Below are 22,178 nucleotides of genomic sequence, written 5' to 3'. Positions count from 1 at the left end.
GACACCACGCAGCTCCGTGAGTACGCGGCACGGGAGGCGGGGTCCGCAGCCAGTCCTGGCTTGGCTTTGGATTGGGTTTGTCCACTGCCCCTCCACGTCACGACCCCCCAGGTCCTGTGGGGCAGCCCAGCCCGGCCCCCAGAGTTTGGGTTTGGTTCGACTGGGGTGGAGGGGTGCTCCACAAAGGATGGCAGGTGTGAGGCCCAGAGCGAGGAAGGGGAGCTTTGGAGGCACAAAGCGCGTGGCAGAGGGGCTCTCCCCACGACGGCTGGGCCGGCTGCCCACCCCCAGTGCATGCAGGCATCCCCCCTCCAGCAGGGGGCACAGAGAGGAAGGGCAGAGCCCCTGCGTCAGGCGACAGCTGTCGGAGCAGCGGGGGCGGGCAAGCAAACTTGCCAGAACCAGAGTGGCCCCTAGGCCCGAGAGGTGAGTGAGACACAGGGTCCCACCCACACCCCCCTCCCCCACTGCAATGTAGGGCCTAACTCTGAAGAGTGGGTGGGATGACGAGATAGGTATAAGCCCTGCAGAGGAAGAGGAATGGGCTTACTCTGTAAAATAATAATGCAAATAAAATGTCAGCAGCTTTGCAGGGGGACCTAGATGTGGTCCCGGGGAAGGAGGGGGGCCAGTGAATCTTCCCAGGCTGACTGGGCTTGGGCTGGGAGCCCCACTCCACCCCCTACCTGGGAAACATCCCAGGACACCCTGCTTAGGCCTGGACGGACATCATGGCTTCAAAACCTCATCTTGCCATTCAACCTGCTGGAATTCCCCTCAGAGGCAGCAAGGTGTAAGGTCTAGGAATCCTCATCCTAGAAAGCAAGCAGCCACCTCACAGGAGACCCTGGGATGCGTGAGAAGCAAGCCCCAAAGTGAACATAGTGCAAAGCAGGAGTTGGTCCTAAGGTCCCCGGGAAAACGAGGGCAAGCTCCAGGGCAGTCAAACCTGGAGCGGTCGCTGGCGGTTGCCGAGTCCAGCCCTGCCTCCCAGAGTGCAGGGCCCTGTCTCAGAAGGCCGGAGGTGCCCCCTTAAGCTGCCAGCCCCCGCCGCCTCCTTTCCTGCTGGCAGCGTCTCCAGACAGGAGCTGGGCTCAGGCCAGCGTTCACACCCCGGCACTCGCCTGTCTGGCTCTCACAAAATTATCTGACACACTCAGAAGCGCCAGGAGGAAAACAGATGTGGGGAAGCTCTGGGATGAACAGACAGACACAGAACCCACACTGCCCTCTGCCCATCACCATCTTTCCTCCAGCCCATGGCCTTGACTGTGCTCCCGAATCCCAAAGTGGGGAGCAGCCTGAAGGGGATGGAACTCAGCCCAGGCCAAGTGGTTCCAGACCCACTCGGAGGCCCGGTCAGTTGCCTGTGCTTTGGGTCGCAGCTGCCTCCACATGAGGAGGTAATACCGGCCCAGAAGCCTGGGCTGAGGGCAAGGGGTGGCTTGGGAGAGAAGGCTTGGGGTGAACAGGGAACTGGACAGGACGTGGGGGTCGGGGACGGGGGAGGCTTGGCAGACAAGTCAAGCCCGGCCTCCCCAGATCAGCACACCAGAGACTTCCTGAGCAGGGGCTGCCCTGTGTGAGAGGCCAGGTGGGCCGGGGGCGGGGGCCAGGTCGGGGGCCTCACCACCTTCTTTCTCTGCAGTGTGTCCCATGCCTGTGCCTCCCTGCCCTGGGTCTCTCTTCCCTTCTCTCCTGTTGAAGTTTTGGGACACCTTCCCCCAACCCCCACTCCCAGCCCCTGACACTGTTACCATTCTGAAAACACCACCTCCAAACCCAAAACTAAATAAATAAGATGATGCCCCACGGGAAGGTGCGAGAGGGAGGACGGCACCCCTACAATCGGTAGTCAGGCCGCCGGAGCCCGGGCCGGGATGGGGCCTCCTCAGAGCTGGGAGCTGCCGCCTGCAGCAGTGCTGGCGCTTGGGCCCTGCTGGCTCAGCGAGCGACAGCTGATCCTGCGGATGGAGTGCAAGGCCACGGTGCAGCAGCCCCGCAGCAGGGAGCTGATGTTGTAGATGGGCTGGCCCTGGCGCCGCTGGGAGCGGCAGAGCCAGGCCACCGTGGGCACGGCCGGCACCACCACCGCCAGCAGATCCACGATGTAGTGGCGGCTCCAGTAGCTCTTGGGCTCCTTCTCGGCTGCGGCCGCCTCCTCCTCCTCTTCCACGGGGCACGCCACGCTCACCGACGGGCTGGGGTTGGGGTTGGCACCAGGGTGGTGTGGGGTGGGCCCCCGCGTGATGGGCTCTGGGGCCTCGAGCTCGTCACCCACCATCACCACCACTGCAGAGTTGGGGTCTCTGGGCCCCAGGGGGTGGGGATCCGACTCCGGGCACCTGTCCCCTGACTTGGGGACTGTCCCGCAGACCTGGGCCTTGGTCACTTTCTCCAGGATGGTGTCCAGGTCCGGCTGGTACTGCACGAAGTCCGTCTGGATGGCGCGCTCCTGCATGCAGCTGGCCTGCACGCCGGCCTCCGTGCCGCAGAGCAGCTTCTCGTAGGTGTTGCTGGCGGGGAAGCGGGGGCCCAGGCTGAAGGAGCCGTGCAGCGAGGAGCCCTCCTCGGGGCCGCAGTCCACCCCCGAAGACAGCAGGCTGCTGGCCTCCAGTGCATCCGTCCGGCTCAGAGTGTCATCGGTCACCACGAAGCCACTGTCAGCCCCGTCCTCCACAGAGGTGCCTGGGTGGTCACCTGGCAGGCGGTCGCCGCAGACAGCGGGGTCACTCAGCTTTGTGTAGGTGGAGCTACGGGTAAGGGAGCGGGCGGGGGACCCGCCGGCCGACTCGGCGGCGCCGTCCTCCTTGGCGAAGCCGTTCTGGGCCACCTCCATGCTGTGCAGCAGCGTCTCCAGCTTCTTGTTCTGGATGTTGATGTCCACAAAGTACTTCTGCAGCCCCTTGTCCTTGTCAATCAGGTTGTTCTTGACGGTGTCGATGACCTGCTTGAGCTGCTTGATCTCCTTGCGGGCCTCCTTCAGGGCCAGCTGGGCCTCCACGCGGTGGCACTCCTCCTCGATCCAGTCCTCCTGCATGCGTGACAGCTGCATCTTCAGGTCATCGATCTCCGTGTCCCTGTGAGCAGATGAGACACACACGCTCACCGCCTGGCCTGTCACTGCCACCAAGGACAGACAGACAAGGAGGGGGCTGTGCCCAAGGACAGACAAGGAGGGGGCTGTGCCCAAGGACACAGGGCCTGCGCTGCTACCCCTCAGAGCTGAAAACAAAGGAAAGACTCAGAGCTCCTTCCTCACCCTCCTTATTCCATCGGGGAAGCAGTGGGGACGGGAGAGGGGCCAGGGCTCAGGACACGAGAGGCCTCCTCTTCAGGAACAAGAATGAGCCACCACCTCATTCCCACCCCCTAGAGCCAAAATGTAGACGACTGTCCACATTGACATCCACTACCCAGAGAAGACAGCAGACGATAAAGATTCTCAGTTTAAAGATGCTACCGCTATAAAAACTTAATACATCCATTTAAAAATCTTAACATAAAACAACAAAAACTAAACCTAAAATCTCTACTCTGCAGAAAGGGATGTGGCCTCCTACAAAAGCAGGTGGTGGAAATTTTCAGTGGAGGGCTATTTGGCCAGAGACCAGGGGGAGAGGGTGATGAGCCACTTTGTTTTTATGAGAGAAATTACTGCCTTGAATGTAGCTGATAATTTTACATCTTCCCTCAAGTGGAGGGATGAGAAGTGGTGGATGAATCAGAGGAGAATGATGAGAACAGAGTGGCTGTCTTTTATCCATGCTAGATGTTTCCTCTCTGTATCTACTGTAGAGAGGGAAGACCCAGAAGATTGCCGAAAAAGGCACAGAGCTATTCCCGAAAGAAGAGGCAAGAGCAGGCAAACTAGACGGTCAGAGGACGCTTGTCCAGAAACTCTCAGGCTCTTAAAATCCCTGAGGCATAGATGAATCCGGGGGGTGCAGGGGAAGGAGGTGAAGTAGAAAATGATGCCATCGAGTCCAGAGGTAAAGCCAGGGTGAGACTGAACAGGATGGACCAAAAGCAGTTAGAAAGGAGGAGACTCATTCATGGGACTGAACTCCCACCCTGGGTGTTCCTCCTTCAGCAAACGTCTTAATGATCCGGCCCACACGCAGCCACTCAGCCCAAACCCTACATTCACGTAAATAAAATCCAAAATGGCACGACCATCACTTTGGATTTTATGAGTCCAGCAGAGCGACCGACCCAGATCAAGCACCATGCACTTTTCAAAGTCAAATTAGAAATTCAGGAAATGGGCCCAGGAATCTCACTCCACAAAACACTGAAGGGACTGGGCCTGCGGGGCTGCAGTGGCCACAAGGTCAGCAATGGCATCAACTGGAAGAGGAAGGAGGGGAAGGGCTGCCCAACAGGATACAGCTTGGTGACGGACGTGGGATGGCAGCAGGGACCTGGAGCTGCTCAAGAGCCACGATAACAGACATCCCCACAGGTGTGGGGATAATGTCCATTCCTCCTGCCTCAGGGTGGGGGGCTCACTCTAGGATAACCCTCCTCACTGACTCTGAGCCCTGGCAGGAAGACTGAGTTTGAAAGGAGGGACTGGGCATGCTCAGCTCAGCTGGGCCCCACTCCTCCTGGGAGCCAGCAGGACCCCAGAGCTATGGCTTCCCAGCCCTGCCTAGGTCTCAGGGGGCTGCAGGATGTTACATTTGAACTGGGTCTTATAGGATGAGCTTTCCAAGGAAGCAAGATGAGAGAAAGGGTATCTTAGAAGTGGGGACACAATATATGAAAGCACAGAGTGTAAAAGCAGAGCTCCTTCTTTGAGGAGGAAGTAGGCTACTGCGGGAATGAGAGGTATCAGACTAAACGTTCAGAACCTGTGAGGAGGTTGACAATACAGCAAGTACAGAACGGCCACAGGTACTGCAAGAGTATCAGGCGGAGAGGCCGGGGAGCTGAGGTGCAGGCGTGTCCACTACAGGGCATCCTGCCTAAACCACACAGGGCAGACTGTCTGCTCTGAGCCACAGGGCGGCCCTAGAAAGGAAGCAGGGAGATGGGCTGTCTGCTTCCTGAGGACATCAGTGTAAATGGCCAAGCAGACGCAGGGCATCAGTGAGAAGACAGTGGGAAATATAAATAGAAATCCTAGCTCTACAGACAAGGAGGTCCACAGAATGCCACCTCTACCCTCCCCAAGTTCAAAAGCACAACAGATACAAACTGGACCAGCTACCTGGCAGAGCTCTGGTCAAGAAAGACACAGTCACGCTCACTGTGTGCTCCAATTTACATGGAATATAATAGACAAATCCACAGAGGCAGAAAGATTAGTGGTTGCCAGGGACGGGGTGGCTGGGGAGAGATGGAGCGTGATTGTTACTGGGAACAGGGTTTCTTTCTGGAGTGATGGAACTGTTCTAGAATTAGATACTGTTGATGGTTGTACCGTTCTGTGAATAGACTAAAAATCACTGAATTGTTTACTTTAGATAGGTGAATTGTATGGTACGTGAATTATATCTCAATAAAGCAATTATATTACAAAGAAAGAAAGAAAAGATGAAGGAAGGCGTGGTAGCGGTGGGCTCCCCGCCTGCCCTCCAGCGCCCTGCACGGCACCCTGTCCAGCTCACAGTCGGCTGCGTATCCGAATTGACACAGTCTGGAGAAGACGGGTAGGTGATGAAGAGATCAGAGGGCAGCCCTGAAGCTTCGACCATAAAGATGAAGCCACCAGCCTGGAAAAGGGGAGGCCGGGAGGATCAGGTCTGGAGAATGAGCCCAGACGGGCCCACGGGGGCTCCTGGGAGACCCCTGGGCTGGGTGGGAGCTCAGAGGAAGGTTTCTCACGATCTTACATCATCTATACGTGGATGAGGAGGAAGGCTTCTGGGGCCTGAACTGGTGGGTCACGAGCCCCTGGTGACCCCCTGGGAGGAAACAAAGGAGGGCTAAGGGGTTGTTTCTCCCCCACAGAGACAGGTCAGCCAGGAAGAATGCCCTGTGCTGCTCTTCCCCAGGTAGAAAGGAGCCAGGGCATGAAAAGTGGCCAAAAGGGGCTGCCAGGCTACAACTGGGAGAGCACTGCCGTGGGTGGGAGGCCCGATAGACCCTCACAGGGGAAACTGCTCCCAGCCTGGCCCCAAGCAGCTACCTGATGCTTCGAGGAGCAGCTGAGGGGAGGGCAGGGACAGCTGAGGCTTTGCTGACAGAGGAGCCCCCAGCCACGCCTTCCTCCCAGAGATACTGCAGGGCCCTGGCCACCCGCTTACCGGTCCTGGAGCCGGTCCTGCGTGTCCTTCAGCCGGGCCTTCAGATGCCGGATGCACACCTCCTTCTGCTGCAGGGGGGTCAGGTACTGCTCCGGGGTGGGGGGCTTGATGCCATGGTTGTCACTGCACAGCGTGTACTTCATGGCGCGCCTGCCGGGGACGCTCGTCAGCAGGGAGGGAGGAAGGGGCCTGGCGAGGCGCTGTGCCTCCAGGAGCTAGGGGCCCCGCCTACCCATCCTGGTCCCCTGGCCACTGGAGCGCTGCAGGCCAGGCCTCCCCCACGGGGCCCCTGTGGGCACGAGAACACGCAGCCCCTTTGGGAGGTAGGTTTTATTAAGGCTCTTTCGAGCACAGCGTCAGGGTGGGGAGCTCAGGGCTCCTCTAGCTCGGGCTGGGGAGACACGTCACAGAGCGCGTGCACCAGCCTGGTGCCATCCGGGGCGGTGCCCCCTCTGCCAGCCCAGTCCCGGCGCCGCAGCCCAGAGCTCAGGTGTCCACTCCCCCAACCCAGAGACCAAGGCTGAGGGTGGGAGAGGTCTCCCCCTCCGTGTAATTATCCTGGGGCCTGCATGGTGGGCCAGGATTTATCTGCTGTGTATGTGTATGAGTGATTGTGTGTGAAAATCTAGTAACTGTATGGCAGCAACCGTTCGAGCCTTTTCTGTGTTGTCATCATCACCACCACCTCAGCATTCATCATGTAGAACACTGTGTGCAAGACTGGTCCTAAAGTGGCAGCCTGTCCTTACACTGGCATAAGGTGGGTGATAGTTGATATAAAATTAATAATGCATTCGTTTTCTTAGTGTTCTACAACTTTGCTTTCAAAGAATCACATTACCCTATAGTATGCCTTTCTCTCCCAATTGGAGAAAATGCCTATCAGCCTATCATCACAGGTAAGAGGTTTTTAGAAAAATGTAACAATGTTTCTAATACCATATTTTGAATATGACTGTCATACTGTATGCCATAAAAATTTTATAATGATTCATTCATTAGATAAGCTAGGCAACCATTGCTAGCTTCTCTGTTATCAATGCATGCACACTATACCTGTAAATAAATACAAATTCCTTTTTCACATGATCTTTTCATTTTTTGATGTCTAGTCTTAGTAATACATGTAACAGCTACAGTGTTTTGTATCTTGTAAGACAATATTGATGTACCGATAGATGATTCATTTTAAAAACAATGTAAACTTACAGTATCAATAAATACAGTATATTGCTGTAAATGTATTTTCTCTTCCTTATAATTTTCTTAACATTTTCTTTTCTCTAGTTTACTTTATTGTAAGAATACAGTAAGTCCCCTACATATGAACCTTCAACAAACTTTCAAAGATGAACGTGTGTTCCCATGTCCAATCACATAAGTTAGTTCACATGGCTGGTGTACTTTTCCAGGTACTATACTGTAAGATTAAAAATGTTTTCTTTATTTTTTGTGTTTGTTTGTTTTTATGTATTATTTGTGTGAAAAGTGTTATAAACCTATTACAGTACAGTACTATATAGCCAATTGTGTTAGTTGGGTACCTAGGCTAACTTTGTGGGACTTATGAACAAATTGGACTTAACGAATGCGCTCTTGGAACATAACTCGTTTGTATGTAGGGGGCTTACTGTATAGTTTATAATACATATAACACACCAAATACATGTCAGTCAACTAATTACGTAATCAGGAAGGCTTCTGGCCAACACTATTAGCAGTTACGTTTTGCAGGAGTAAAAAGTTATACGCGGATTTTCAACTGCATGAGGGATCAGTACCCCAACCCCCTTGTTGGTTCAGGGTCAACTGCTCTAGGACACCAGCCCATGAACACGCTCACACAAACGCAGGCAGACCCTTTCCATCTGCATGTGCACGCTCTGGGGGCACACGTGAGCACACATGGGAACACTGGCTGTCTCTGGCATCGCCCTGTTCACAGCTGTACCCTGCAGCCACAAACACCCTAGCACAGGGTGGTGCAGATGTGTGTGTGTATGTGTGTGTGTTTGTGTGTGTAGTGAGCACGCCCTGGTCCCACCAGGGCCGAGGAGGAGGAATTCCCACCCAGTGGAGGAGGGAGGGCCGAGGCTTTCACCCAGGGAAGGGAGCACCCCAATGCCATCAGCAGACCACGGCCAGGCCACCTCAACTCACGGCTTCCTGCCGGCTGTTCTGTTTGGGGAGAAACCTCCTTGGATTTTGGCTTAAACACCTGGGCGTGTTCTCACACAATTTGGCAGAGGCCTTGCTGCCATCCAACTTTGTTCCTTTAGGGGACGGGGAGTCCCAGGTCTAGCAAGAGGCAATCACATTTTATGGCTGTAGATAAGACAGGCCCTGGTGGGGCCCATTTGCTGAAGGAGCCAAGTTGGAGGCAGTTTAAAAAGTTTTGGGGAAGCTGTCTAACGTTTACCGAGGAAGAAGTATTTGTAAATCGCAAACTGTTGAAGAGAACGTGTGGACAGAAGTGGAGGGAAAGAGAAACGATTCTCTTCTCCTCACTCAGCTCCTGGCCTCTAAGTTTAACTCAAGTCAAGTCACACACTGGCTTGTTTTCTGTGTGGCAAGGGGCAGAGGCGCGGTGTCGGGTGGGACCTTGGGGTCCCCTCTGATGGGCTCTAAGAAATCTCCTTCCAAAAGAGAGGAAGCCAGCAAGGGCCCTGAGCCCCACGTGTTAGGCCAGTAGACATCCTGGTGCCCTGCAAAGGCTTTGGCGAGAGGGACCCAGAGCTGTGGTGAGAAAAAGAGGCCTTTGCCCTGTGCCGGGGTGCAGGAACCAGGATTACTTAAACTAGTAAGAGCTGAGGATTATAAAGGAAGTAACTATTTTAACTTTTTTCCATACGCTTTCACGAGTTTTCCTTCTCAATATAACATTTAACACTCATATATTTTTAGTCACTAGCTCTTTGTGGGAAAAAATATTTTTTAATATAGTATATATTTACATATATACTATACGTACCTGAGAAGAGAAGTATAATACAATTCATGTCCCTCAGCTATTCACACCTTGGAACACGTGGCTACTTATAGTGAGGCCAGAGCCGAGGCACTGCTCACCAGCAACTCTGATGGTGGCAAGGAGACCCTTGCATGGAAGCAGCTCTCAGCCTCAGGGTTGGGACTGCCCCCATGGGTTGCAGTTATGACATGTGTGGCAAAAATCTGCTACCAATAAAAAAGTATTAAAGTTGCCAATTATACACTTTTCAAAAGGTAAATTAATGCATCATCGATCTCACTCACACATCACCCCACCCCCCATTCTGGGGGCAGTTACAGACAGGATGCTGGGGCATGGGTCCAGCATATGTGTGCCACCCATCATGCGTGTCATGGTGGAAAACTCAGAACTAATGCCTCAGTGTGATCTGGTCACACAAATGACACTCACTCAAGACAAGCCTTCCCAGGAGGAGCTCTGGCCATGGGAGCTGCAGGCCAGAGTCTCCTGGCCTTCTCTTGCCTACGATTCTCAAGTTGAACCAAAGTCCTAATGAGAGCGGTTACGCGTTACGGGCCAGCAGCAGTGTGTGGTGGGTGCAGATATCAACTCCCTGAAGCCTCCGGATTGTAAGCTCCACTTTACAGATGAGGGAGTGGAGACTCAGACTGAATCACATCCTAAGCCCGTGCTCCCCCCTCGCGCTCCTTGTATTTCAACGCAGGGAAGCAGGATGGGCGCTGCCATCACAGCCTGCACATCCTGGTCTCTGAGGACCCACTGTTCTCCTTACCCGTCTCCCCAGCCCGATCCTGCCTTTCCTCTTTGCTGAGAGCCCAAAGCACATGCTGCACTTGTGACACACTTCGCATTCTAAACCAACTCCACTCTGCCACCCTCACGGTGTACCACCTACAAGAGCAGGCTGGCGGACGCCGTGAGTTGCCTCCCAATATCCATTCTTGCCTTTTCTCCAACAGAACTCCCAGTTTGCTTGGGTGGTCCTACACTGGGAACCACTAACTCTCCCTGTAGCCAGTCATACCTGGCACCAGCCAGCACAGTATAGACAGAATTTCCTGGGCAATGTGTCCTGTCTCAAAAACACGAGTCTCTGGGGGTTCAGGGGCTTTGGCCTTTCTACCTTCTTCCTTCCTGGATGCTGACCTGATGCCTGGAGGTGTAGGAGCCAGCTGTACACCAAGGATGGTGGAGATGGGGTCCCTGACACTTCGGGGAGCTGCCCGCCTCTGGCCCCTTGTTCTGAAAGCATCATCCCCAGTTTGTCTCAACTACTGACTTTGGTTACGTGCAGCTGCGTATGATCATACCCATCTTACAGATGGGAACTGAGGCTCAGAGAGAAGTGACCTGCTCACGGTCACACAGCAGGGAAGTGTGCTAGAGTTGGGGATGGTTAGAACGCCCACCTCCCCCGAGCCGCAGGGCACTCAGGGTCCCAGCCAGCTCGGCCGGGCCGGGTGGGAGGGAGCGGCTGGTTACCTGGGCGTGGGGCTGCTGTCGCTGCCCTTGCAGGAGCCCGAGTTACTGCTGCTGCTGAGGGAAGAGGTGCCGTGGGCATCCCGCACGCTCACGGGGGGAGAGGTGCGCCTGGAGGCAGGAAGAAGAGGCAGGTGCTCGTTCTGGCTGGTGGGCAGCTGCGGACACTGGGCGAACACCGCCAGGCCGCTGCGGCCCAAAGGGCCCCCACTTCAGGGTCACCGCCGGGGAGAGAAGCGTGGCAGGGGGATGCACAGACAGGGGTGACAGAACAGACAGTGCAAATCAAGGTGGAAAACCAGAAGGAGGCCGGTCCTCGGGACTCCCCAGAAGGCTGAGCAGGGCTGCGGGCCAAGGGTGGGGTCCCATCTACCCCTACCAAGGGTCCTCAACTTCCAGGGTCCCCCAAGCCCCAGAGGGAAAGGTCCCTGCACGGACTGAAACAGAGGTGGAGAGGGGGCAGGCAGCAGGAGGGACAGGAGGAGGGGCACACGGGGAGGCCAGGGGAGCCTGGGTGGAAGGCTGCATGCCGTCCCTGCAGTAACTGTGAAGATCGAACAACAGTACTGGTGACGGTAGGGATCCAGTGGTTTAAGTCTTCAGAGAACTTTTATACCCACTGTGTCATTTGAGCCCATAAATAGTTCCTGAGGCCAGTGTCAGCAAGCCCATTTTAAAGATGGCAAAACTGGGGCAATGACTTGCTCAAAAACAAGCCGGTGGTGGACTGGAGACAGAGACCCTCCCTGCCCCCACCTTCAGAGGCCAAGGCTCCGGGCATTGGGGAGACTCACCTGCGGGATCCAGCAGAGGCCCGTCTACTGCCTGGCAGGGACATGGCCATGAGGCTGTGGGTCCGGGTGAGGGGCGGGATGGGCGGTGTCCCCGGGGCTGAGGAGAGAGGGCGGGTTGGGGGGGCCGCGGGGGTGGCCGGGCCCGGCCACGTCATCCTCTCGCTGGGGTCGCTGCCCGGCATGGCTTCTCCTCTCACCCTTCAGCAGGACACCCAGGACCGAGCGGGGGGCTGGCAGGCCAGGCTCTGGCCACAGCTGCCTCCACCGACAAATTTAGCAGGCTCTCATCCCACCACCCGACTTAAAATCATGATCATCAGAGCCTCAGGGCGGGCAGAAATCATCAGTCCAACCCCGTGTCCTCCACATGAATGAATGTGCCCCAGAGAGAACAAAGGCCTCGCCCAAGGTCACTGACACTGGGGCAGGGCCTCCTAATTGGCTCGGCCCAGCACTGAGTCCTCTATGCTATAAGCCAGGCCCCCAGACCCCTGACTCTTGGACCCCCACCCCCACGCTGGTCAATCCTCCCTCGGCGGGGGCTGCAGACTGGAGGACTCCCGGAGCAGGACCAGGAACCCCAGATTAGGTTGCGCTAGTCTCGATGTCACCTTCCCAGAGTGCCTGCTGGCGCGTGGCTCGGGGCTTCCCGTCTACAGGGGAGACAAGACAGACCAACACACCACACACGTGTAGAAAGACATATGGATACACGCGAATATGAAAAGGTACCACGTCCCCTCCATTCCAAGGCATGCCACGCATGGCTCATGCTCAGGGGGCCTGCCCACAATGCAGGACATGCAGCCCTCACCTGCCCCGACCCCCCACTGCCCACATGCTGCACACAGGCATGCCCGCACCCATCCGTGCAAATGCTCGTGCTCATTTTGGGGTGCACCAGGAACTCAGGGCACAGGCTCAAAGCAAATGAGGAAGGAGACAGATGGGAGATGAAGACTCCTCCCTGTTCCCAGGGGGTGTCTCTGTAGGCCGGACCCAGTAGGAAGTGACCATGCCTGCAGAGATCCATCCTTGGCCCTCTTGACAAATCAGTAGAGAGACTCAGACCTGGCCTCCTGCCCAGGAATCCCAAGGCCCCTTTCCCGGGTAGAGGTTTGGACTCCAAGGGCAGCCAGCCCTTCAGAAGTTTAAGGAGGGGAGAGGCCCCATCCTGGGCTGGTGTTGGCTGCTGTGGAAGGGAGGCCTGCACTGGGCATTAGCCCAGAGCTCCTGGAGTCCGAGGTGGAGAGGCCTGGGCTCTTTGCAGCCAACATGCTAGTGCTGTGCCAGCTCCAGAGACCCTAGTCCACTCCTTCCACGGTCAGAGCAAGAACTAAGGACAGTAGCCTGGGTTACAGGAGACTCAGCCAAGGACACAGTGCGCTGGACCTTCCCCCATGCTGGCAGAGAAGCAGTGACCAAGCCCTGTTCCACACCAGACCCCGTGCCAACCACATTACGTACATTACGCCATCAACTCCTCCCAACAACCCTATGAGGAAGTGCTGTGATTAGTCCCTTTACAGATGAGGAACCCGAGAGGGAATGGACTGCCCAAGTCCCAGCCCCAGTGTGGCAGGGCCAACACCTGAACCAGGCCAACACCACATGCTGAGGGGCTGAGTCTCAAACCCCAGAGCCCCTGCCCAGGGCACCACCCCTTCCCACGTCAGGGCCTCTGGGGATCCCGGTCATCCCGGCCAGCGGCGGGGCTGCGTCCTGAGTGGACAACGGCGCTACTCAGGTGGCCTGTTTCCTGGCTGTGACACAGACGTGGCGTGTTCCCTGGAGGGCTCGGACATTGCCAGCATTGTCTGCCCAGAGGTGTCAGGTGCCAGGCACAGGAGCCGCCGACACCCCACCTGTCACCTGAGCTGCTCGCCCCAGCTTGGCGATGCATCCCACCCATCATGCCCCAACCACCCAGGCCTCCTGGAACTGCAGGGCCGGCTTCCGGAGGAGGAACAGTGAGACAGGGGCTGAGGGGACAACAGTGCTACTCCACACTTGCCAGGAAGGCCACCAATGGCTCACCACCTCCTGGGCACAGGAGGGCCTCAGCTAGGAGCAGCTTGGGAGGGGCTGATAGTCCTCGCTTGTGGGTTGACGAGGGCTTCAAGGATCACCTGTCACTGATTGAACACTTCTGCGGCCAGATGACCATGCTGAGTGCTTTTATGTGCCTTGGCCCATTACTTCAAATAAAAATCCTTCAAGGCAGGATTTTTTTTATCACATTTGGGTCCAAGGTCACACAGCTGCACGTCCAACAGACCCTGGCTTCTAGCCCCAGTCGGCCTGGCTTCACTGGCCATCCTCCCATCACCACTTCTGGCTTTTGGGAGGATGCTGTGCTTTCAGGAGGACTTCTCAGCAGAGGCAGGACTCAGAGCGGAGGCAGGGCCTCGCTCTTCCAAGCCAGCTCTGGTGAGCATTGCTAAGGAGCTCAGAAAGTCCGGGTGGAGCTCTAGGCCCAGGTCCTGGGAGGCGGGCACGATGCCTGCTTTGCCTTGGACTGCGTGTGGCCTTGGTACAATGAGGGCTTTGTTGTCGCTGTCCCTGCTCCTACCTTGCTTGGCAACCCCACGCCTCCCTCCTCTCTTGCTCCCTCTTCCTTCCTCTCTGGCCAGGGGGGTGGGGGTGGGAAGGGGATGGCATTTGTACCTGGATGGAGCCGACAGTCTCCTGGGAGGCCAAAGCCAGCCATTCATCTGGGACAGAGGTGGAAGTGGCATTTCCCCTGCTGGGACGGGACCTTGCAGGCTGGGGTCCCTCTGGGAGGGCAGTAGACACCCAGGCCCAAAGGGAGTTGCCTCCCCAGGATCTAGCCCAGAAGTGTCAGTGAGCACCCTGGGCTCTCTCAGGTCCTCCCTCCCCTCTGGGCCCCAGAGAGGAGGCAGATTGCCATGGCGTTTGTCTCCATGCCACCTGCTCGGCCTGGAGTCCCGCAGGCCTGTCCCCAGGTAGCCGCTTGGAATGGAAGGTGGAAAGGAAAGCCCTAGCTGTGGGGAGCTGGGCTGACAGTTGCTTATCACCTCCACCCCAGGGTAAGCCCAGCCCCATTTCCCCATCCTGCCCGCACCATGGCAACCATGCCGCTTCTACCCCTTTGATTAGTGACTCACACACCGAACAGTGGGGGTTCAGGAGATAGAGCAGGATCCAGGGAACAGCAGATGGAAGGAGTCAGAAATAGTCAAAGATATCTGGGCTCAAAGCCCAGCCCTGTCACCCTCCAGCTGCATGCAGTGGGCGAGTCACACCACTTCTCTGAGCCTTAGCTTCCTCATCTGTAAGTGGGGCTGTAACAGAATGCACCTCATGTGGTTACGGTGAGAATAACACAGGATCATGCATGCACAGGGCTTAGCCCAGTGCCCACCACGCAATAAACACTCGAAGATGGGAACTCCCAGGATTTTGGCACTAGATAATTGCATTGCAATGTGAGCTTCAAAACAGAAAGACTCAAGGCATAATAGTGGCTTCAGGAGGGTCAGGGAAAGCGTCTCCAAAAGGAAATTTACACTGGGTCTTAAAGGGTGAATAAGAGCTCACCAGGCAGAGAAAGTGAATGGGAGGGATGGAGAGGTGTGGGCAAAAGCCGTGAGTAATTCAATAGCATGGCTGCTCAGGAAACTAGGGGGCCTAGTGGAGGCAGAGGCACAGTGGGCCTGAGGCTGTAAAGGAAGGTGAGGCCAGGCCACACGGAGCCATAAAAGCCAGGATCTTGTCCTGTGAGCAACAGGGAGCCATGGAAGGGCCTTAAAAGGGGGACGGACACAATCAGACTTGCGTTTTAGAAAGCCCCTGTGTAGGGGGCCTTTGTGGACTATAGCTGGAAAGGGACAAGAATAGAGGCAGAGAGACCAGTTAGGAGGTTATCAAGAAATTAGAAGGGCCTGGGTCAGGGCAGCAGCAGGAGCAATGGAGAAAAGGGCCTGGAGCCTTCTCAAAATTCATCAGAGGCCCCCGATTAAGTAAAAATTAGGGCAAAACTCTTGATCCTGGCATTCAAGGCCCTCTTGTCTATACCCTTTCCAACCTGCTCTCAGCTGCTTGCTGACCCCAGGGGAAAGCCCCATTTGTTGCTCCCACATCTTTGCAAAGGCTGTTTGCCCAGCCGACAGCACCTGCCCTGCCCTGCCCTGCCGTGCCCTGCCCTGCCCTCATGAACACATCACACTTTCTGTAAGGCTCCGCCCTACAGGACTTTCCTCTTAGGACTTCACCCGTCACTTTCTCTCTTGACCACTTAGCATACCATGCCTTAGGCTGAAACTCAGGGAACACCCCCCTCTGGGGAATTTCATAAAAATAAACACAATCAACACACAACCATTAGAAACGCAATGAGTTAAACAAGCACATTTGATAGACCAAGGGGTTGGATTAGATGGTCTCAAAGACACCTCTGGATCCAACATTCTCTGATTCTAGGGCTGTAAATGCAATAGAGTTCTAATTGATGCTTTCTTCCCTTTCAATTACTAGGACTCCTGGATTTCAGTTTCTACATCTGTAAAACTAGGAAGCTGCATTCTTCAAAGAGACGTTATGGCATTTTGCTCAATCAGCAAGTCATGGGGGAGAAACTAGGCACTAGTTTAATCTAATATTCTAGCTAAGTGAAAGTCCCTGTATGCACTATAAATTATCTCTTTTTTTGGCAAAGAATTAGCCATCAATAAGAGAAGAAAGCTATCCTAAAATCCAAAGGAACAGAACAATCTGTGTCTGATGACTCAAGCCTCTCACAATTGTGGAAAGCAGAGCAATGCAACCAATAGAACAGAACTTGGGAGGAATCTTCTCTCTGCCAAGGCAACACCAGAATGCAGAACATTCCACCCGTCAAACAGCAGAATGCCTGGTGCTCCTAGAATGCTAATGCAGAGGGAAGTGGGAGACGGAAGACGGGCCTGGGAGTGCTCCAGCCAACCTCTCTGGACCTCAGAGGATTAGTGCTATGAGGACTACTCATGGCTGAGGAGTTTGGTAAACCTTCCGTTGGCTTCACGACCTCATCAGCCACTATGCTTCTCTGCACTATCAGCAAAACCAGGACCTTTCTTCCTAGACTTGGGAAGGGAGGCAGTGGTGGCATTTCTCCAGTTTGTTTCCTGTTTCCTACACAAGCTGTCCTCAGAGCTGGAACCATAGATGGAGCCACTGGACTCCTTCTCACTGTGGCAACCCTAGTACAGTGCAGGGCAAACCCACAGCTTGGCCAAATGTTGCAAGGGCTCCCAAGGCAACCAGGATGGGCGTGAGGGTTGAGGCGTCTCCTATGCAGGTAGTCTCTGGTGGTTCGACTCAGATTCCAGAGCCTGGAGGGCACCAAGAGCCAGTGGTCTTCAAACCACCTAGAGAACTTGCCTCTGGGACTATGAGGGGGTGGGCTTAGGCCTCCTTCCCCATTTCACCTCGAGAGAATCCTCTTGTACCTGTTCTACATATGGAGGGTCTGAAGTAAGACTACATTTTAAAAAAGGTTTTGCAGGTTAAAAATCTATGTAATATATATTTTCCACAATGAGATACTATTTCACATCCACTAGGACGGCTATAATCAAAAAGACAGACAATAACAAGTATAGGCGAGAATGCAGAGAAATTGAAATCCTTGTGTACTGCTGGTGGGAATGTAAAATGGTACAGCCACTGTGGAAAACAGTCTGGTAGTTCCTCAAAAAGTAAAACATTGAATTACCAAATGATCTAGCAATTCCACTAGTGGGTATACACCCCAAAGAATAGGAAATAGGTGTTCAAACAAAAACTTGTACAGGAATGTCCATAGCAGCGCTATTCACAACAGCCCAAAGGGGGAAATGACCCAAATGTCCATCAACGGATGAACGGACAAACAAAATGTGGCCTATACATACGATGGAATATCATTTAGACATAAAAAGGAATAAAGTACCAATACACGCTACAACATGGATGAACCTTGACAATATTATGCTAAATGAAAGAAGCCAGACACAAAAGGCCACATATTGTGATTCCATTTATATGAAGCGGCCAGAACAGGCAAATCCGTAGAGACAGAAAGCAGATTAGCGGTTGCCAAGGGCTGGGGGAAGGAGGAAGAGGGAATGACTGTTAATGGGATTGATGAAAACGTTTTAGAATTAGATAGTGGCGACAGATACACAGCTTTGTGAATATACTAAAACCCTTTGTATTGTACATCTTAAAAGGGTGGATTTTATAGTATGTGGCTATATATCAATAAAAAACAAAAATAATCTATATAATATATATTTTAAATGAACCATTGTAAAAGGACAGGCATGGTCCAGGAAGGGGAAGGGAATGGCCCAGGATGGCTTAGCAAGTAGTGACAGGACAGGAACTAGAAGCAGCCCTCCTGCCTCTACCTGACTTCAGGCAGCTGGGCCCAGGGCAGGCACTGCCCTGGTCCTCCTGACTCTGGGTCAGCCAACGGAGGAGACAGGCGACTAAGACTGACCCTTTGAAGGTCTGGCATGTCCCCAACCTCATCTGATCCTCACAAATTCCCTGTGGAGGGAGGTCAGGTGGAGACTGATCCATAGGCCACATGGGAAACCTGAAGCTGCGGAGCTTTCCAGATCACTCAAGGTCACACCTGGACGTCTAGGTCATGAGTGCCTGCATTTCTACTGCATCATGACTGTCTCATAGTACAAGAGAACTGGGACACATACCGCTATGCTGCATGAAAAAGCAAAAATCTACTTTCCCAGGAGATTCTAAAATACCAGGGTGGAGATGCGGGGGTTACATCCCCGCATCCTGGGCTCCTCATCCTTCCATAAAAGCAGAACATCGCATGTGGATAAAAGGGAACCCTTGTATACTGTTGATGGGAATGTAAAATGGTGCAGCCTCTGAGGAAAACAGTGTGGAGGTTCCTTAATATACCGAAAATAGAACTACCATATGATCTAGCAATTTCACTCCTAGGTATATATCCAGAAAAAACACTAACTTGAAAAAGTACATGCACCCCAATGTTCAACAGCAGCACTATTTACAATAGCCGAGACATGGAAACAACCCAAGTCCCATAAACAGATGATTGGATTAAGAAGGAATGGTATATATACATACACACACACACACACACACACACACACACACTGAATATTATTCAGCCATAAAAAAGAATGAAATATTGCCATTTGCAACAATGTGGATGGACCTAGAGAATATTATGCTTAGTGAAATAAGTCAGAGAAGGACAAATATATGATATCACTGATATGTGGAATCTAAAAAATAATATAAATGAATCTATATAGAAAACAGAAATAGACTCACAGATATAGAAAACAAACATGTGGTTACCAAAGGGGAGAGGGAAGGGGGAGGGACAAATTAGAGGTATGGGATTAACAGCTACAAACTACTATATATAAAATTGATAAGCAACAAGGATATACTATAAAGCACAGGGAATTATACCCATTCTCTTGTAATAACCTAAAGGAATATAATCTGAAAAAATACTGAATCACTAAGCTGTACACCTGAAACTAACCCAATATTGTAAATCAACTATACTTCAATAAAAAGACAATAAATAAAATAATATATTCCTGAAAAAAAGAAAGTGGACATCACAGAAACAGGAGGTTAGCAGAGCAAGGAAGATTGTTGAAAAAGAAATTCTTCACGTGTCTTCTCCCTAAACAGTGTAAGTCTCTCCATGTCCCTCCAAGAATCAGCCATGCGGGCAAAGGAGGAGCCCTCACCATGAGGACTGCTGTGTTCAACTCTTCCAACAGCTGCTGCATCCTGCTCACCAGCGCAGGTGCTGTGCGAGCCCAGCACTGAGAGACCCTCAGCTCCTCAGGCCACATCACATGGTCCCTGTCGGTGACCTTGACCTGAGTCTCAGCTGCCTCATGCGTTCAGTGGGAACCACCCTCCTGACCCTGCCTAATCCAACCAAGGCAATGAATGGAGCAACGGGGGAATTCTAGACAAATAGAGGACAGAACATTTCTTGCCTTTACTACTGCTACCACTACCTCTTAGAGGGGGTATTTTCTCCTTTTTCAGAGGTATTATTCCTTGCTTTAGGGCAAGTCCGAGCAAGCCCAGGTGGTGGCTCTGAAATTACTGGCACCCTCTGCCGGGCCGACTGCCCTGGGGTGGCTCTCCAGGCCAATGCCTGGCAAGCCTCCTACATGGGGAGGGGCAGCAGGGGCGACGCTGGTTTCCATCCCTCCACAGCTGTGCCAGAGGGGCCCTGGTGCTAGCCCCAGCTTGGCAGCTGCTTGGCAAGTGGCTCCTGGCAGGTGGAGGTCCTTCAACGACCTTGGCCACAGCATATGCTTCCCGGCTGATAGAGCTGTCAAGCCGCAGCCTGGCTCCTCTCCTGCCACCGCCTCCTCCTGAGGTTCCAGCTTTAAAGCATCATAGGATGGGGCCTCTGACCCTATGGACTCTCTCTTTTCTTCAGATCTCTGCTGTGGTTTTTAGGATCCTTGAGTCAGTGTCCACCCCGCCCGTGCATTTACCCTAAGTACCTATGGGAGCTAACACACTCACAGAATTCTAGAATGGAAAGAATCTTGGGTAGACTTTGTCGTAGCCCATCGTTTTACAGAGAGAAACTGAAAGCCAGAGGGAGCATGCCATATGTCTAAAGTTGCTCAGCAAGTGGAGCACAAAGCCTGGGCTGGGAGCTCACCTCCTGACTCTAGTGACAAAGCTTCTGCACTGCAGCCCCACCCCACACCCCTGTTTGAATCCAGGCAGAAGTCTGATAAAATAAGAACAAAAGGCGGCTTTTTGAGTAAAGAAGTCATGGAAGGAAAGCCAAGGGTAAAACAGAAGTCTCACCAATTTTAAGGCAGCTCACAAATGGCACAGTAAACTATACATTGAAACCGAGGCCTGGGGAAGAAGGGAATACCACAGCCTGACCACACATGCAAACATGGCAGCAATAACGAGGTTCAGAGTCCACTCTGAGCTTCCTGGCCATCAAAGCAAAAAGAGAAATTATGCCCAGTCTTCTTGTTCTTATAGTTAGGGGAGAGTGGGAAGCAGACTAGTTCTTCAGGAGACATAAAGCTCTCCCTAAAATGAATGCTAAAAGAAACATTATTGCATGTGATTTGCTGTAGGGATAGAGGACTGCCTATTGTGAATCTGCAAGGAGGATCCCAAGATAAAGGAAAGATGGTGGGCTCAGAGCTCAGCCAAGTTACCTGTATGTGCTGTGCTCTGCTGACATGAGATTGAAGGACCCATGGAACACAAGGACCAAAGGGCTAAAGGGATGTTCAGATGTCATCTGATCTGCCTGGGACCACAGCTCCTTTCCATGGAGATAGCCCCCACCCAATCTGAGATCAGAGAGCTCTATCTTCCCGGGAATCCAAAGCAGGGAACCACATAAACGCATGCTGTCTCTTGCATTCTCTCTCATTCTCGCTCTCTCTCCGGGCATTTCATGACAATCTAGTCCAACTGCCACATTTTCTAAGCAGAAACTGATGACTTGCCAAAGGCCACAATGTGAGCTGTAGGAACAGGGGACATGAGACTGAAGGTGGGCCAGCTGATTCCAATCCCACCAGCCACTGTGGGCATGCTGCTCCTGTTGGAAGCCAAGTCTCACCTATCTTCTTGAGGCTCCTGGGGGCTTTGTGTGGAGATACAGGCCCAGTTCACCCAACTGTTCCTGTATATCCCAGGAGCCATGCTGATCCCAAATCAGCATCCTTCACCTCTCCTCCCAGATCCCCTTTCTTTCTCCAGCTGCCAGCTTCCCTGCCACCCTGAGCAGCTGATTCCTGTCCAACTGATTTCCAGTGGCACTTCCCCCATCAAACTGAATTCTTTTGCCTTCACTAAGATCCAGGGCCTTTGACAGCACCCAACATGGCTCACACTTGCTGAAAGAGGGTGGGTAATTATAAACCTCTCTCCCCAAAAGACCTCCTACTCTGGAGAAGCTGCTCCACCCCTTAATTTAGCTAAAGTGAGCATTTTTAAATGTTTTCAAAGGGAGACTCTGTAAAAATCTATGTCTATATTAAAATCCCTTTGTCTCAGGATGAGTTTTTCCCCTTTGCTGGGAGCCTAATTTAACAGAAAGAAACCATGGCTTCGGGCTCAAATATGCCAGGATTTGAATTCCAAACTGCACCACCCACTATCTTTATGACAGTGGGAATACCACTTTACTTCTCTAAGCCTCAGTCTTCTTATCTGTAAAATGGAGCTAATTACAGATATTGTGCACGAGTACAGTCATGATGAGCAGTTATACATGCTAAATGCCTAGCAAGGACCTGGCATAGGGAAAGCACTCCATAAACAGTATTTATTTATTCACCTAAATAGTCTAGTTCTTAATGTTGTTCATATATGTTACAGCTTTATTTCACTCCAAAATCTTCATCTGAAATATTATAATAGTTTGTATTTCAGGGGTCTCTTTCTCCCCATGCTTTATTTTCTCCACAGTCCTTAGCAACAGCTAATATATTTATGTACTTTGTTTATTGTCTCTAGAATATAAGCTCTAGGAAGGTAAGAATATTTGCCCATTTAGTTCTTAATTTAGTTCCCAGTGCTTAGACCAGTGCCTGGCACCCCACAGGCCCTCAACAAATAGTTGCTGGATGAATAAGTGGTTCTGCACTCACTTGGGTTGATATC

At 52.9% G+C, this 22,178-nt stretch overlaps 1 protein-coding gene across 4 annotated transcripts in view; it reads right to left on the bottom strand.

The window, feature by feature from the left end:
• Window positions 1-1,850: 1,850 nt before the first annotated feature.
• The window catches only part of SNPH (syntaphilin), a gene marked incomplete at its 5' end in the record, with an annotated part of 37,658 nt that continues 17,330 nt past the window's right edge, over window positions 1,851-22,178 (bottom strand). The window contains 4 exons of one of the 4 annotated variants that reach the window (XM_081256184.1): window positions 1,851-3,080; window positions 6,255-6,404; window positions 10,711-10,818; window positions 11,502-11,598. In XM_081256184.1, the coding sequence (XP_081112310.1) occupies window positions 1,892-3,080; window positions 6,255-6,404; window positions 10,711-10,818; window positions 11,502-11,551 (1,497 nt within the window). In that variant the 3' untranslated portion in view covers window positions 1,851-1,891. Of the gene's footprint in view, window positions 3,081-6,254; window positions 6,405-10,710; window positions 10,918-11,501; window positions 11,684-22,178 lie in introns of those variants that run through there. The other 3 variants (XM_081256181.1, XM_081256182.1, XM_081256183.1) reach the window with 3 other exon arrangements.

The sequence above is a fragment of the Mesoplodon bidens genome (genome assembly GCF_964165515.1).
Source record: "Mesoplodon bidens genome assembly, chromosome: 15".
NCBI classification, from domain to species: Eukaryota; Metazoa; Chordata; class Mammalia; order Artiodactyla; family Ziphiidae; genus Mesoplodon; species Mesoplodon bidens.
Note: the sequence above shows the minus strand (reverse complement) of the source record. Positions and strands in the feature narration are given on the sequence as shown.